This window comes from Microtus oregoni, unplaced genomic scaffold (assembly GCF_018167655.1).
Source record: "Microtus oregoni isolate MIOR12 unplaced genomic scaffold, Mior012 000007F_ref0000211, whole genome shotgun sequence".
Lineage (NCBI taxonomy): Eukaryota > Metazoa > Chordata > Mammalia > Rodentia > Cricetidae > Microtus > Microtus oregoni.
In genome coordinates, this window is record NW_024543066.1 from 11412846 (window position 1) to 11429876 (window position 17031).

At 50.5% G+C, this 17031-nt stretch overlaps 1 protein-coding gene across 3 annotated transcripts in view; it reads left to right on the forward strand.

Annotated features, from left to right (window-relative positions):
* Pald1 (phosphatase domain containing paladin 1) overlaps positions 1-4919 on the forward strand; it is a 61265-nt gene extending 56346 nt beyond the window's left edge. For all 3 annotated transcript variants that reach the window (XM_041656494.1, XM_041656493.1, XM_041656496.1), the window contains exons 19-20: positions 1064-1219; positions 3426-4919. In XM_041656494.1, the coding sequence (XP_041512428.1) occupies positions 1064-1219; positions 3426-3578 (309 nt within the window). In that variant the 3' untranslated portion in view covers positions 3579-4919. The remainder of the gene's footprint in view (positions 1-1063; positions 1220-3425) is intronic.
* The last annotated feature ends 12112 nt before the right edge of the window (positions 4920-17031 follow it).

A 17031-nucleotide genomic window follows, 5' to 3' on the forward strand; every position in this document is an offset into this window, starting at 1 on the left:
CGTGTCCCAGATCTTATGATTGTCCCTGGCGTGTTTCCCCGCTGAGGAGAGCCTTGAAAGCATTCCCTTTTTAATGTCCTCTTTCTCTTGAGCATGTGTCTTCCACAGTGTCTTCCTCCAACAGGCTACTGGCACTAGCCAACCGTCAGTGACTTCCGGTGCTGAATTGCATGGTGCTCACACCCCACCTCTCTGAGACCCTCATTGGCCGATCTGGGATGAACCCCAGGTGCTTGCATTTTAAGGTTCCATGTGGTTCTCATGAGCAGTGAGGCTGTGAACCCCATGGGTAGGATTAATTAATGTCCTACATGACACTGGTGGCATTCTCTCTCCTCCCAGGCTAGCAGGCCACATCTCCCACACAGATTTGTCACTGTCTCTTACCTTGTCCCTGTCCCCACTGGTGCACATTCTCACTGTCAGGCCCATGAGGGTCCTCACTGCCCATCCAGACTCCCATCTTCCCTAGGGAACTTCCCATCCATCAGCTCTGCCGTCTCCTTTTCTCCAGCCTGTGACCTGGTACCATTTCCAGAGACGGGCGCCTGACAGGAGCTTGCTAAAGTGAGAGGTCCCGCGCTCTACCCACCTGGGGCTAGAGGCTGCGGCAGAGCTCTCTGCCATTGGCCCCCTGCCAGGTCATAATCAGAGCCCTGTGTGCCTCCATGGGGATGCTAGGGGACTGGGAGAGAGGAGCCAGACCTGGGAGACTGGGAACCATGTTGATAGGAGTCGGCAACAGGGTCCTTCTAGGGGACTCCAGGCTGGGCATCTCACCCTCTGTACCTTAGATGTCCCCAGCTTTCCAGCAGACAATCTGACTTTGGAGCAGCATGATCTTCAGGGAGGAAGTACAGCCCTTCTCAGTAGGAAATGGGTTCAAGACACTGTCCCCCCCCACCAGGAATTGGTCCCCCATGGGACTCCTCTACAGCCAAGCCAGGCAGCACCCCAGGCCCTGCCACTGAAGCCACTCTGCTTGGTGCTCAGGCAGTGTGTGAGTATGGAGATGCGTCAGACAATAGGTCTCCTTGCTGACACCATCCTCCTTGTCCTGCAGGCGAAGGCCACCAAAGAGGCGCAGGAGGCTCGGAGGCTGCAGTTACGGAGCCTGCAGTACCTGGAGCGGTACATCTACCTGATTCTCTTTAATGCTTACCTCCGCCTGGAGAAGGCCAGCTCCTGGCAGAGGCCCTTCAGCACCTGGATGCGGGAGGTGAGAGAGGACGCTGAAGCTGACAGGCCTGCCTGGGGTTGGTGGGTAAGGTGGGCTGTATCTCTCCCCTGGTCCCTGAGTACGCTCTGTAAGGACTCCGGTGACAAGCTCCCCCCATGGAACGGGGAGGGTCTTACTCTCCTGGGAGACTGTGTCCCACTCAGTGGTTGTGTCCCTTGCCCGGTGTCTTCACCATGCAGACAGCTGGTAAGTGTGACTACTGAGTCGATGAATGGATGGAGGAGGGAGAGATGGGGATGAGAAGGGCAGCCTGCCAGCTGGGAGCTTGCTCTGTGTATCTCATGGCCAATACTCCTGGATGCCTGAACACTTTGGTTCATTGTTCTGTTCAATTTCCATCTATACCCTATAAAGTCCAAGGGTAAGGTTGTCAGTCCTGATCCTGTCTCCTTCCACCCATGACCTTGGATAAGGTGACCCGTCTTGTGAGTCAGCTGTCCTCAGCACTAGAATAGTGACAATAGCTGGGCGGTGGTGGTGCAGGTCTTTAATCCCAGCACTCGGGAGGCAGAAGCAGGCGGATCTCTGTGAGTTCGAGGCCAGCCTGATCTACAAGAGCTAGTTCGAGGACAGGCTCCAAAGCTATAGAGAAACCTTGTCTCGAAAAACAAAAAACAAAACAAACAAAACAAAACAAAAAAATAGTGACAATAGTGTTGGCATTGTCGGGGAAGGTGGTAAGGACTCCGTGACATACGTGTGTGTAGTGTTTCTTCGAGACCTGGCAAGACCCAGGTGGGCTTCAGGTCAGAGGGGTCTTGCAGAGGTTCAGAGACTTCCTTACGGTTGTCACGGGAGCTGGTCATTGGCTCCTCCCTTCCTGGGTTCCCTGAGATCGATCCCTCTTTGACTTCCAAACCCACCTGGCACGTGCTGGCCGAAAGAGAGAGGAAAGCAGCCTATAATTACCGCTCAGCCAGGAAGCTAGCCCTGTCCACCCCACCATCCAGTGGCCGCATCCTAATCTGGATTCGAGTTCACAGCTCCCAGGATGCGAGTGGGTGGAGGGCAGGAACCAGGAACTCAGTCAGAGTGGGTACAGGACGGGCCTCAGGGTGGGATGGAAGCGTGTTCAGAATCCCAGGGAATAGCCAGCGATGTGGGGATGCGGGCTGCCTGGGATGCGTCTTGGGGCCGGTCTCAGGTGTCCTGTGGGAGGCACGCATAATGAATCTCTGCACTGGAGGGTGAGTGTTGAGTCAGAAGATGATGAGGGCCATGTTGAGCAGCTTGGTGAGCAGGCCTAAGCTTGGCTTCCCTCGTTGAGCCCTGGAGTAGAATGTAGGTGGGGGAGTCTCATGTAGCCCAGGCTGGCTCTAAACTCACTGTGTGACTGAGGATGACCTTGAACTTCTGACCTTGCTGCCTCCACCTTCCTGGCATTACAGGGCTTTACCACCATGCCAAGTTGGTTTATGCATTGCTGGGGCTCAAATCCAAGGGCTTTATGCTTGCCAAGCAAGCGCTCTACCAGCAGCTGCATCCCCAGCCTGGGGACAAAGACACTCTCTGCTTGAGTTCTGCTTAGACAGAGAAACCGAGGGCCAGGACTTCTTCCGCTCTCCAGCTGCTTCTAGGACTTGATGCGGAAGGATGTTGAGGGAGAGCTGCTGGTGGTTTAGGCAGGAGCGTGACTGTGACCCAGGCAACTTCAGCCACTCTTCTGGAAGGACAGAGCTGGGGCGAGGGTACCTGGGGACAGCAAGAGCATCATCTCTTTACTCCAGGTGGAGTTGTCCCCAAGAAGATGTAGGAGATGGTTGGAGTCTGGGGCTAAGTGTCAGTCCTCTATGTTAAGTGTTCAGCACAGAGAAAGCCAAGCTGCCTGGGCTAAAGGGAAGGGCGGCTGTCTGCTCTAGCATCCACACTGCTTCTGCATCCGCCCTGACCAGATGTGGTTTGCTGGAGTGGCCAGGCCAGTGCTGCCGAGGTCTCCCAGGCATGCCACATGTACTTGCACAGGCTGCTCCATGCAGTCCCAGGAGAGAAGACTGCCAGTGATCCTCTTAATAAGGTGGTTAGAGATGGATGTGCAGACTTGTGGTAACCGCTGAACTGGCTGAGGGCAGCTCTGGGCCCCAGACTCAGGTGCCTCAGAGCTCAGCAAGGGGAGGCTGGTATGAGGAAAGTAGGCGTGTTGATGCCTCACTCCCCTGAAGTTCTGCCCCATCTCTGCCCTCTCCAGGTGGCAACCAAAGCTGGCATCTACGAGATCCTCAACCAGCTAGGCTTCCCCGAGCTGGAAAGCACAGAGGACCAGCCCCTGTCGAGGCTCCGCCACCGCTGGCAGGAGCGGAGCCGAGACCCAGAGCCCTGTGACGCTGGGGCCTTCCTGTAGGCCACCGTCTTGCTCCTTGCCAGGCAGACTGGGGGCCTGAGGTTCTCACTGCTTCAGATGAACACTTGCCAGCTTCCTGGAGAGATAGATTAAGGGGCTGAGAGCCTTCAGAAGGAGGTTTTTGTTGGGTGTATAGACGGCACAGCCATTCTCTGTAAACCCTTGGGGTGTGTAATGGCCTCTGGCGAGGCCCAGCATGTGTACCTCACTGACCAGCAGGGAGTGCGCTCCCCACACAGCCAGTCACCACCGCTGTCTTCTTCTCACAGTTGGTCATCAGACTGCCTAGGTGGGCAGCAGGCTGGCCATGTTTGCTTTTTCACTTCCTTCCTCCGGCTGGCTTGCTCTTGCTTCTCAGTCTTTCAGCCTAAGCAGCTGCCTGAGGTAGGCGAGGGGGATGAACTGGGCAGGTCCATGTTAAAGGCAGCTCTGCCCAGCTCCTCCTGGCTCATGAGTATTGCCAGCCCAGAAGACAAGGAGGATGGCTCCATCTCTCTTGTCTTCCTTTCCCCCCTTCCTTCTCTAGGCTGGCAGAGGTAGAAGTTCCCGGGAGTTGGAAACATCAGGGAGATCTTCCCAGTGTGGGGAAAGAGCCTGTGGAGGCCAATGAGGGAGTGAGGAGGGGGATCAAAGCTGACTCTTGGGAGAGACTCGTGGACGGTGGAGGGTGGGACAGGCCTGTGGCTTGTCGGGCCTCAGATTCCAGGCCCACCCTTGCCAGGATCCCCGAGCTGCTTCCTCGGACCCGGCTGAGTTATGAGCGGTATTGTTCACACAGGAAGAAGGTGCGCATGGAGGGCTGTGTTTGGTGAGTCCTGGCTGGGATTGCAGTTTGTCACATACAGCGGTTGCACACCTGGGAGCCTGGTTACCTGTCTGACTCTCTGGGGACAGGGATGAGTCCCTGGGCTCCTGTCCTTCAGCAGGAAGATGGAAGGACCTGTCAGCTGTTAGCTATGATACTCAAAGAGGCCAAAATTGTTTCCAGCCAGGGGAAGTAGTGACCCTCTTCGCCGACTTATTTTGCGAGCTGCTGTATGTCTGTTCACGGCCTCTCAGGTTTGCTGGTGTCTGTTTTCTGCGTGTCTGTTATTTTCAGAGAAGTAGCCATGGAGTCAGAGGCCAGAGGGGGCCCCTTCACACTCTCATGCTTGGCACTGACTGGGAGATATGCTGGGACCACTGGCAGATCACTGTACCTCCCTGCCTCAGTTTCCCCATCTGTAAAATGGGAGAATAATACTTGCCTACCTACCTCACAGGGATGTTGTGAGGAATACTTTATGTTTTTTTTTGTTTTTGTTTTTTGTACAGAGCTTTGGAGCATTAAAAACAGTATAAACATGCAACGTGTTACGCTGATTGATCTTTACTGTGAGGCAGACATAATGGAAGCCCTGAGGATAAGTGGGTCCCCTGTTCCTCTAGGGAAAGGGTGGATGTGGGGTGAAAGCCCTTGTTACTGGCACTCCTGATGTTTAGAGGCTGTAGGTATGACAGACGCCACTTCCTCTGTCTCATCAGTCACACCTTACCGTCCTGTACTGGACGTCCTAGATGGTCATGCGGATTCCTGCTTGAACAATGCTATCAACCATCAATCAAGACCGTGTACCACAGACTTGTCCTCAGGCCAGTGTGGGGCACTTCCTCACTTAAGCTTCCCTCTTCCCAAGCGACCCTAGCTTGTGTCAAGTTGGCATGAGATTAGGCAGCACAGCATCTGTACACACGTACACACAGCATCTGTACACACGTACATACAGCATCTGTACACACGTACCCACAGCATCTGTACACACGTACACACAGCATCTGTACACACGTACACACAGCATCTGTACACACGTACACACAGCATCTGTACACACGTACCCAGAGGGTGCCAGGACTAGCTTCATGATGAAGCAGGGCTGGAGGTTTCACTACCCACTTTAAGAAAGAAAATTGCTCAAATTGGGTTGGGGCCTGTCAAGGAGGACAGACCTCAGTCCCCACGTCCTCTGCAGATACCCAAGGGTCCTGCACCCCCCCCCCAGCACTTTTCTCCTGTCCTTTTCATTTATGCCGTTTTGGTTTGAATGTCAAATATCCCCTATAGGCCCATGTGTTTGAACACTGTCTCCAGCCTGTGGCACTGTGTCTGAAGTTTGCAGAACTTTGGAAAATGGAGCCTCACTGGAGGAAGTGCACCACTGGAGGAAGTGCACCACTGCAGGAAGTGCACCACTGCAGGAAGTGCACCACTGTAGGAAGTGCACCACTGTAGGAAGTGCACCACTGCAGGAAGTGCACCACTGGAGGAAGTGCACCACTGTAGGAAGTGCACCACTGTAGGAAGTGCACCACTGCAGGAAGTGCACCACTGCAGGAAGTGCACCACTGGAAGAAGTGCACAGCTGAAGAAAGTGCACCATTGCAGGAAGTGTCCTACTGGGAAGTGCGCCGCTGGAGGGAGCGTCCTACTGGGAGAAGGCCTTGAGGTTTTGGTAGCCTGGTCCTGCTTCTTGTCCGTTTTCAGCTTCCTGGCTCTTAACTTGGAGTGAGTAGTTTCTACTGCTCCACTGGTCACTGTGTTGGGCTTCATCTCTCTTAAACCATGAGCCTAAACAACCCTCTTTAAGTTGCTTCATGTCAAGTATTTGTCACAACAAGGAGAAAAATAATGCATACATAGAATCACTAGAAAAATAATGCATACATAGAATCACTAGAAAAATGATATGTACGTAGAATCACTGGGTTTGGGTTTTCTGAGGCAGCCCCTATACCGGATTCCGTGAAGCTGTGTTAATTTTCTGTTATCACCCATGTGTTCCTTTCTCCACACCCCACACACCAGGTTATCTCTCGTCTCTGTGACAGTTGCCATCCTGACAGCTGCTAGGTGACATTTCCCTGTGTTGTGAGACTCCCTCCCCTGGAGAGATGTAAACCATATGTGATTACAGAGCACAGGAAAGAGGTGGCCTGCAGGATCTAGGGTGACCCCAAAGCAGCTGCCCTGCAAAGTCTCACCCCAGCACGGATGTTGGCTTCTCTACAGCCTCTTAGATGAAGCCCTTGCTTGTGTTCACCTTCCTGGACCTGTATACTCTAGCACCTCCCAAGCCCCGAGAACACACGTGGTTGTGGTAGAACTGCCTACAAAATGGTTGTGAGGAACAGCTGGAACCTCAGGTGAAGGTCCAGTTAGTGTCCCCCCCCCCCCATGAGGGAACATCAACAGCCGGCAGCCCTTTATAATGGACACTTACAATCAGGTGGTTTGGACCTTGAGATTTCTGTCCGGTGCTCCCGTGTGGGTCTCTGTCTCTGTCTCCTTTCATCGCCTGATGAAGGTTAATATTCCTGAGGATGCCTATGTGTTTGTCTTTGGATTCACCTTATTTAGCTTCTCTAGGAACATGAATTATAGGCTCAATGTCCTTTATTTATGGCTAGAAACCAAATATGAGTGAGTACATCCCATGTTCCTCTTTTTGGGTCTGGCTTACCTCACTCAGGATAGTGTTTTCTAGGTCCAAATCAGGAGCAGAAGGAGACGGAGCACGAGCAAGGAACTCAGGACCACGAGGGGTGCACCCACACACTAAGACAATGGGGATGTTCTATTGGGATCTCACCAAGGCCAGCTGGCCTACGTCTGAAAAAGCATGGGATAAATCCGGACTAGCTGAACATAGCGGACAATGAGGAATACTGAGAATTCAAGAACAATTGCAGTGGGTTTTTGATCCTACTGCACGTACTGGCTTTGTGGGAGCCTATGCAGTTTGGGTGCTCACCTTACGAGACCTCGATGGAGGTGGGCAGTCCTTGGGCTTCCCACAGGTCAGGGAACCCTGATTGCTCTTCGAGCAGATGAGGGGGGGGGCCTTGATCGGGGGAGGGGGAGGGAAATGGGAAGCGGTTGTGGGGACGAGGCAGAAATCCTTAATAAATAAATAAATTTAAAAAATAAAAAAAAACAATCAGGTGGTTTTAGTTTAAGGCTCCCTAGAGGCCAGTGATATGAACCAATATTCTATCTACTCATCAGTTGGCTCATGCATACTCGCATACACACACATAGACATAAAAGTTGGAGGTGATGTAGGTGGGTCTTCTTTCTATGTGTTGCTTTCATTGATTAATTAATAAAGAAACTGCTTGGCCTGATAGGTGAGAACATAGGTGGGTGGAGTAGACAGAACAGAATGCTGGGAAGAAGGGAAGTGAGGAAGATGTCATAGCTCTTCTCTCCGAGATAGATGCAGATTAAGATCTTTCCTGGTAAGCCACCACTTTGTGGTGCTACACAGATTACTAAATATGGGTTAAAGCAAGATGTGAGAGTTAGCCAATAAGAGGCTGGAACTAATGGGCCAGGCAGTGTTTAAAAGAATACAGTTTCCGTGTAATTATTTTGGGTAAAGCTAGCTGGTGGCTGGAGCCAGGTGGCGGGAAGCTGCCCTCAGCTCCTTCTACACAGAGGAGAGAGGGGTGGGACTTAGCAACCGGTTAAGGTGTAACCTGAGCCATCACAATGGTCCAGGATGGCTAATGTTGAGACTGAGTTGTGACCCTCCCCAGTCTTCTGTTTCAGCATCTCCAAGTGTCATCTGTGCTCTTGGGGTCTAGGGTGGCCTTTCTCTGCCTCTGCTTAGTAAAAGTGACCACTTGGTGGGTGTCCAACTTCATACATTACAGGTGCGAGTCAGTGCTAGTTCCCAGCTAGAGCTCGTGGGCTCCACTCCTCCCTGAAATCTTAAATGAGGACTGCTCAAGGACTGGGGAATGGTTATCCTATGGAGGGGACACTGTGGAGTCTTTAGCAGTCAAGGTTGACAACCAGGTTGACAAACCCTGAGTTTGAAGATGCCAGAGCCAGTCTGGACATTTATCAGATAAGGGGATGCCCGCTTTGCTGGGTTTCCATACCCACCTTTTAGTTGTCCCCCTTTTGCCTGTGAGCAGTCTGCAGCGACAGTGAGTGCCATTCCCTGCCTTGGTTACCACTGTCTCTTTAAGTCTCTGAAACATGTTCCTGCTAGGGACTGGGGATGTGGGAATCTGTGCCACCAAATAAAACTCCACGTGCCGGAAATGCCAGAACTATAGAAGCAGAGACAGGAAGATCAAGAGTTCCGTGTGTATAGTGAGACCTTGCCCTACAGAAGGAAAGAAGGGGAGCTCTTAAGCCCTGTGGCAAGCTGGGGTGATTCAGGGTGGGAACTGAGGGGAACAACTGACTTAGAAAAGCGTCCATTAGGCTCTTGAGGTTCTGACCCGATGCTGGTCAAAGCCCTGTGCATTTTCAAGCGGTCCCCTCCACGCCCAAAGTGCTTTCCTCTGGAGCCGCAATGATGACACTGGCCTTTGAAGTGTCTTTACACAGCCTCTGTGTAGAGTCTTACCTCCCCCCACATCACCACAATGAACTCGGCTGGGCAGGCCTAACCACCGTCTACCTGGAAGTGACATCATGCTCGCTCTGAGCTCCGTGGAGCAGTCCCAACCCGCTTCTTCCCCCTCCCCCATCCTGTCTCTCCCCATCCCCAGCCAGCTTAGGAAGCACTGTTTCCCCTTTCCCTGGTGAGCAGGGAGGCTGTAGTCTTTTAGTCTGATAAGGAAAACAATAACAACAACAAGAAAGCAAAACCGAGGGCCTTTGTTTACCTTACTGTAATTTTCTGGCAAGGTTGGAACATTCTCTCATTTGTTTATTTATCCGCTGTGTTTGACTCTTAGGGAGTTACCCAGTTTCCGCTGCTTTTGTTAAAGTGGTAGGCAGGACTTGGTAATGTGACCGTTTCCTGGATAGGTGGATGATTGGCAGTCCTTTTTGTCCCCACCCAAGGCATCATACATCCTAGGCAAGCACTCCGCCACTGAGCTAAGTCCTCAGACCCTTAGGTTTTCATTTTGGTTTTGTGTTTTGAGACAGTCTTTCTGCATAGCCCAGAAGGTAGTAGTCCGGGCTGTCCTTGAACCCACATTCTTCCTACCTCAGCTTCCTCAGTGCTGAGATGAAGGTGTATACCAGCCTTCCCTGCAAGTTATTTTTTTCAAGTTCATATTTTTTTTCCTTCTTCCTTTCTCCCTCTCCCCACTTTTCCTTCTCTTTCTTTCTTTTGAGACAAAGTCTCAGGCTGTGGAGTTGAGGCTGGCCTTGAACTCCTGAACCTCCTCCTGCCTCTGTTTTCCAAATGCTGGAATTAACAGGTGTGAACCATCATACCTGGTTTCTTTTAATGTAGTGATATTGGAACAAACATGATAATGGAACAGAGTTTTCAGTGTTGATCATTGCTGCATTCCTAGATAAATATTGTTCGGCCTTTTTTATTTTTATTTTATTGTATGCATATCAGTGTTTTGCTTGCGTGTCTGTCTGTCTGAGGGTGTCAGATCTTGGAGCTACAGACAGTTGTTAGCTGCCATGTGGGTGCTGGGAATTGAACCTATGTCCTCTAGAAGAACAGCCAGTGCTCTTAACAGCTGAGCCATCTCTCCAGTGCCCGGTGGTATATATACTTTCTGTTTATTTGTTTGTTTGTTTTTTTTTTTTTTGTGACAAGAGTTTCTCCATGTAGTCCTAGCTGTCCTGGAACTAGCTCTGTAGACCAGGCTGGCCTCAGACTCATAGAGATCTACCTGCTGCCTTTCAAGTTCTGGGATTAAAGGCGTGCGCCACTGTGTGTGCCTTGCTGCATTTTGATTTCTTCAGAAAGTTATGTAGGGCTAACAAAATGGCTCAGCAGGTAAAGACCCTTGTCACAAAGCCCTATGACCTGAGGCTAGAGGGAAGTGTGGTTCAACAGACCACAGTGGCTGGTGTTGGTAAAACTCGGAGACCCTAACACCTGATCGCTTATTTCAGGCATATTTAAACACAGCACGATTTGGAAAAGAGTTTCCTGGTGATAAGCTCAATCCCTTGTTCACAACAAAGCTCAAGGCATGGTTCGATTAAACTTCTTTGTAAAGTACAAATGAGGACTTCCACAGAGATAACCTCCATAGATTAACTGAGGAAACTGCTGAAGGTAAACAGTGCTCTGGATTTGACGGACGCCAGGCTGTTAGCCACTTCCGTTCCCAGGCATCTGGGTGGAAAACAGGTTGTACACCTCCCCTTTGAAGAGACCACCCCGCGTGTTTAACTTTCCTGGTTTCCCTGGTGCTTCTCTTTGCGCACAAGGACCTACAGGCTTCCTTTTGAGACAGCATCCAGCCTGGCCTAGGTCTTACCATAGAGCCTAGGCTGTCTTGACATGTCATGATAGTCTTCTGAAGACTGCGTTCCTTGGCTCAGCTTCCGGAGGGCTGGAATTCTCAGACTGTGTCATTATACCTGATACAGACGGTCTCTTGTCCAGGTTTGTTAAGAAGGCAGCAAATGGTGCTTTTAGAAGGAGTTGGTGAGACTAGGCGAGAAATGAGTCCTTCCAGCTTCTCAAACAGAGCCTTTCTGGAATGTTCAGCTACATAGCTGAAGGTGACAAGAGTAACTAAAACTAACCTCTTCTACCCTGAGCAGGGCCACAGCTCCTGTAGAGCACAGTAAGAGTCATCTCACTGCTCCTGGCTCCCAGACCAATTCCCATGCTTGCCTAATAAGTGTGTGTGGTCAGAATGATTTTTGAAGCATTTGATTCATCTTTTTCTTTTTCTTTTCTTTTCTTTTTTAAAATGAAAGGTGTTTCAAGACAGGGTTTCTCTGTGTAGCCCTGGCTGTCCTAGAACTCACTCTGTAGACCATGCTGGCCGTGAACTCAGAGATCTGCCTCCTCTTCCTCCTGAGTGCTGGCATTAAAGGCATGTGCCACCATGCCTGGCTGCATTTTGATTTCTTAAGGAAGTTATGTAGGGCTGGCAAGACAGCTCAGCAGGCAAAGGCCCTTGGAAGCCGAATGACCTGAACTTGATCCCTGAGACCCTATGAGGTGGAGAGAAACTGTCCCTGCAAGTTCTTCCGTGAGTTCCATCCGCAGAGTAATTTTTAAAAAGTTGTGTAACTCCCCACCAACCAGCTGACCCCCTCGATTGGTTCCGCAGAGACTGTTTTTGTTGTGTGCTAAAAATTATAAACAGATGTGTGTTTACACTGCCAGTTACAGCGTAACCCCGGCCTCTCTGCTCTGCCCAGTTTGCTATGCTCATGGTGAGGAGGGGAGCCCAGGCTGGACACCTGTCCCAGGGCCACTCAGGGGCTATTTGCTGCTGTCACTGTGGGCAGGACCCTCTTAGCAATTACCCTGAGCCCAGGGAGTTCTGGGATTGAAGGGAGGGTCTGACTGTTGAGGAGGGGCCTCTGACTGGTCTATGTGGGCTAGAGCGAGCTGCCCTCCTTCCTGCCAGAGGGAGCCTCACCAGAACTGAGGGGTCAGTGGCAGCGGAGGTGGCCTACCAGATAGAATCCTCTGTTTAGACTGGACCTCACTCTTGTGGGGAGGGTATAGGGAAAGGTGGGGAAGGAGCCGGAGTTCCCATCCATCTGTGGGGGCTCTCCATGCACCTGTGTCTCCCGCTGATGGGAGGGATTGTGGCTAAGGGAAACTGTTTAGTAAACCCCCATGTGAGCAACCGTTCTGCTCTGAGGCATGAATCTAACAAAGAGCAACAAGCTTCGACACAGAACACTGATGTTCTAGCATCCTTACCCAGCCACAAACGGAATGGCATTTTGATCCAACACAGACACAGAACATAAGACCGCAGAATTCCTCAAGCACACTGAGTACCCCAGCACAGAGCAAATGACAGAACGAACAACAGGGGAGAGGATAGAGGTTTCTAGAGCTGGGGTTACGGTTGTTTAGTGGCCTCTTGTGAGGGACTGTCCTCTGAATCAAGCAACCTTAAACTTGGGGAGTTCAACACTGCCCCCTGATTATCGCAGTTGGGCTTGTTGACTGTCTATATCCCCTCATGGATGTGTCGGGAGGGTCATGAGACCAGCATCTGAGATCGCTACCACCAGCGGCTACCTGCTGCCCGCCATATGCAGCTCTGCCTTAATTGCATGCAGGTTGGAGAGAGGTTAAACAACTACAGAGAAGCCCTCATCTTTGTTGGGTGAGGCCTGATAGGTGGGTATAGGACCTACACCCCTGTAAGTAGCCCCTTATCTATGCTCTGTAAAGAAGCCCAATAAACTCAGTTACCCAGAGTAGGCTTCAGAGAACTGTGTCTTGGTTTGTCCTTGGTACCTTAGGAGAGGGGGTAGATGTGGCTTGCATTCCCCCCACCCCAGTGAAGGAATTTTAGCATCGTGGACACAGTACTGTTTTGAGGAGGGTGAAAAAAAATTTGGGATCTGCTTGGGGGTGACAGTTATGCAATATTGTGAACTCACTGGATACCACTGGGTGGCACAATATTACCTTGTATATGCTTTATCACGTTTTAGGAAATTGGAATGGCAGGGTGGCATGGGCACCTTGCTTTTGCCTTTTGATGGGTTAGCTGCAGCCAGTGATGGTACTAGAAGCTCATGGAGTATATGAAAAAGAGCCCCAGGGATGCTGTGCATAAAAACTATTAAGAGAAAAGCTGGGCAGTGGTGGTGCACACCTTTAATCCCAACACTTGGGAGGCAGAGGCAGGCAGATCTCTGAGTTCAAGGCCAGCCTTGTCTACAGGGAGAGTTCTGGGACAGCAGGGGATACTTAAGAGAAACCCTGTCTCAAGAAAACAAAAGCAGGGCCTGGCGGTGGTGGCGCACGCCTTTAATCCCAGCACTAGGGAGGCAGAGGCAGGCGGATCTCTGTGAGTTCGAGACCAGCCTGGTCTACAGAGCTAGTTCCAGGACAGGCTCCAAAGCCACAGAGAAACCCTGTCTTGAAAAACCAAAAAAAAAAAAAAAAAAAAAGAAAACAAAACAAAAACACACACACAAAACTGTAAGTGAACTTCTGAGGTCTCATGGTGTCTGTAAAAGTGAGGGGGAAAGCCATGACTTGACTTTATGGGTGACCACATTTCTGTGATGGGGAGACGAGTATCTACCTCGCTAGGCTGCTGAGAAGGTCCGAGATGTTGAAACCCACCCTGTGCCTAAAACTCCACAGTCCTCAGGGGAGGCCACGTGGGAGGGAAGGGGAAGGGGAAGGAAGAGGGCAGGGAAGGGAGCGAGGGCCCTCTTCTCACTCTCTGACTTAGAAAAACATTTTACAAAATGCATTCATATGGTGTCCTAGAACCCACCCTGGGGAGGGATAGATAGACACGGGTGGGGACAATGGCCATGCTTGCTCACTTATTGCCTTCTGCCCTGTGCAGGGCCCTGAGAAAACTTCCTGGAGCCCAGTGGGACTGAGTTCTGAGAGCAGTGAGGGACAGGGAGAAGAGGTTGTCCTCCTTATTTCATGGTCACAGGGAGGCTGGGGTTCCCATAGAAAAGCCCAAGGTACAGCCAGAAAGCTGACATCACTTTTCTTTTAAGACAAAAACCAAGAACCAGATGTTGGGGAGACTAACAGTGAGTCCAGATGTGTCACTGAGTCCCCACAGTGAATAACAAAGTCTGGTTATAGCCTGCAGAAGGACAGCAGCTGTTCCGGTCTGGGCTAGCTGGAGGACTAGCCTCTGGGGAGAGAGATGCAGAAGGATTCAGGTGTCTTCCAGTCCCAGGATGGTGGTGCCTCAGGATCCCCACCATGCAGACTGAGACGGTGACACTGAGGACCATCAGGGTGAGACAACTGGAATCATAGTGGAGACCCTTTGAGTCCCAAAGCTAAGCAGAAATCTTTGTTTTAGCCTCTTTGCAGCACAGCTGGGGACACCTGGGGTTGGAGGAGCAGTCTCACGTGGTTTTCAGTGTGTTTAAGAGAGTCTATAGGGCTGGGTCTCAGCAGAGGGGAGAGTGGAGGTTTTTTTATTTGTATGAGTCACTCCTTGATTGTTTTCCATGGTCCTTCCTGTGGTTGAGGCTTGTCTCTGTGCAAGTAGCCCAAATCCTAACCTCTCATGAGACTTTCACCATGCATGACTTTGGCCCCCAGCAACTCAGACACAGCCCATCACTGGCACCTACTTGGTGCCAGGACTGTCCTTCTCTGGACAGCTGTAAGTGGAAGTCAACCCCCAAAGAAACTTACTAGGCAGCTTGGGGACTGAAGGGGGCCCGATAACAAACTGGAGGCAACCTCACCCACTCTGGGTCAGGTGCACCTCAGTTTGGTGTGCTTTCCTGGTGGTTCCTAACAGTCTCTAACTCCAGTTTCAGAGGATCTAATACTGTTTTCTGGCCTCTGTGGGCATCAGGCATGTATGTGGTGCACAGACTTACTTGTGAGCAAGACACTCATACACATAAAATAAAAATGGAAGGTGCATGTTTGTATGTATTCGTGTGTGTGTGCATGTGTTGGCATGTGCATGTATGAGTGCACGTGTGTGTGCATGCATGTGTGCTTGTATGTGTATGAGTATGTATGTGTGCATATATGCATGTGCATGTATGTGTGTCTGTGTATATGTGTGTATGCATGTGTACAGCACATATGCATGCATGTATGTATGTGTAGATGTGTTATGTGTGTATGTGTACGTGTATATGCACATTTATGCATGCCTGTGTGCTTGTGTATGTATGTGTGGTATGCTTGTATGTGTGTTTGTATGTGTGCATGTAGAGGCCATCTGTGGGGGGAGCCTATGTAGAAGTTACTTCTCTGTGTGTATTTATTTGTATGTATGTGTATGAATGTGTAGAAGCCTGAGTTTTGGTGTCATTTTCAGAAACAAGATCCACTTCCTTGAGACAGTTTCTTACTGGCCCGAAGTTCACCATTGGGCTGAAATGGCTGGCCAGCAAGACTCAGGAATTCCCCTGTCTCTGCCTCGCCAGCACTGGGCTTAATGACAAGGGTAGCATTTTTGTCTGGCTTCTGGGACCTGAGCTCAGGGCTTCATCCTTTCCAGGTAAGCACTTTACCAATATATGTATCTTTCCCAACCTGAAGGAAAGGTTTTAAATAGACAATGATGTGGTCAATGTGTTCAAGGTCATCCTTGGCTACAGATCAAATCTGAAGCCAGACTGGACTACGGGAGACCCTATCTCAAAATGTAAATAGTGGGCTAGCAAGATGACTCACTAAGAACCGAGGCGCAGTTCCCAGCACCCACATGGTGGCTCACGACTGTCCTTAACTCCAGTTCTAGGGGATCTGGCATTCTCTTCTGGCCTCTATAGACATCTGAAGGCAAAACATTTATAGACATAATATAAAAATAATAAATCTTTGGAAAGTACAAATAAACTCTCTCCTGTGCCCTTGGCCTCTCAACATGGTATCCAGGGTAGAGTGCCAGACCCAGACACCTAGCTGTCTTATTGCTACCATTAACTTCTTTGACCACAATTAAATTCTTTGTTGGACAACAAAACAAGGAGGAAATAAAAAATCCTCCCAAAACTCTATTCAAATAACAGCCCTCCTTTCCCTCTGACCTCAGTTTCTCTATATGTGAGACCAGGAGAGCTAGCAGATGACCTTTCAGAGTTCATGACCTCTCTCTGGGGATCCCTGCTATGATCCTACAAAAGCTGGTAGCCCCCTTCAAGCAGTCCTTAGGAAAGAGAAAAGCACAGATTATCCTTTGAGAGAAACTGAGGCAGGCTAAAGGACCTGCTGAGTGAATCCCGTCCCTCCTCAGTCCTGCAGATCGGTTTTCTCAGTGGAGTTTGGCTACAACCACCCTTTATTTTCATTCAGGGCCGCAGGTAGTGGGTGTCATGTATCAAGCTGTCAAGCTGTGGTCTCATTCGTGTGTGGCTGAGACCGGAAACATGTAAGAACAGTGGTTTCCATGGCTTCTAGACCCTTCTGCTCCTCCTGCTTGCTGGGGATTTAGGGTCACTGCAATGTCAAAGATTGGGGTTTGAGTCTTTGGGTCTCACACGTACCTCATAGTTAATTTTGTTGGGGGTCTGTGTGGTTTGTCCAAGCCCCTCAGATTACAAACAGCCATGCATTGCCAAGTCCTGCTATAGCGCCCATACTGCAGCAAAGCTTGCCTGTACGCCATGGCTTGTGTCCCAAGCACATGAAACAAAGAGGGCATCGCTTGATAACAGATCCTGACATGCTGGTTGAGCAGCTTGAACTTAGGAGACTCTCGGACCACCCTGTTAAGAACCACTCCTTCCCCCATGGTGTGAAGTAGGGGAGAACTTACTGACCTGTGCAGATGGATTCTCTTGGAAGCTGAGGTTTCTGGTGAGCAGCCCTGGGCTGGTGACAGCCTGTGTGCGAGCGCGCGTTCACACACACAAACACACACACACACACACACACACACACACTTTGTCTTATAGTCTGCCAGGCTGGGGCTCCTGGTTACTTTAAAAAGTGAGAAGAGGGGACTGGAGAGATGACTCGTGGTTAGGAGCACCGACTGCTCTGCCACCAGCATGCTTACCATCAGATCATATTTATTGGCCCTCTATCAAACT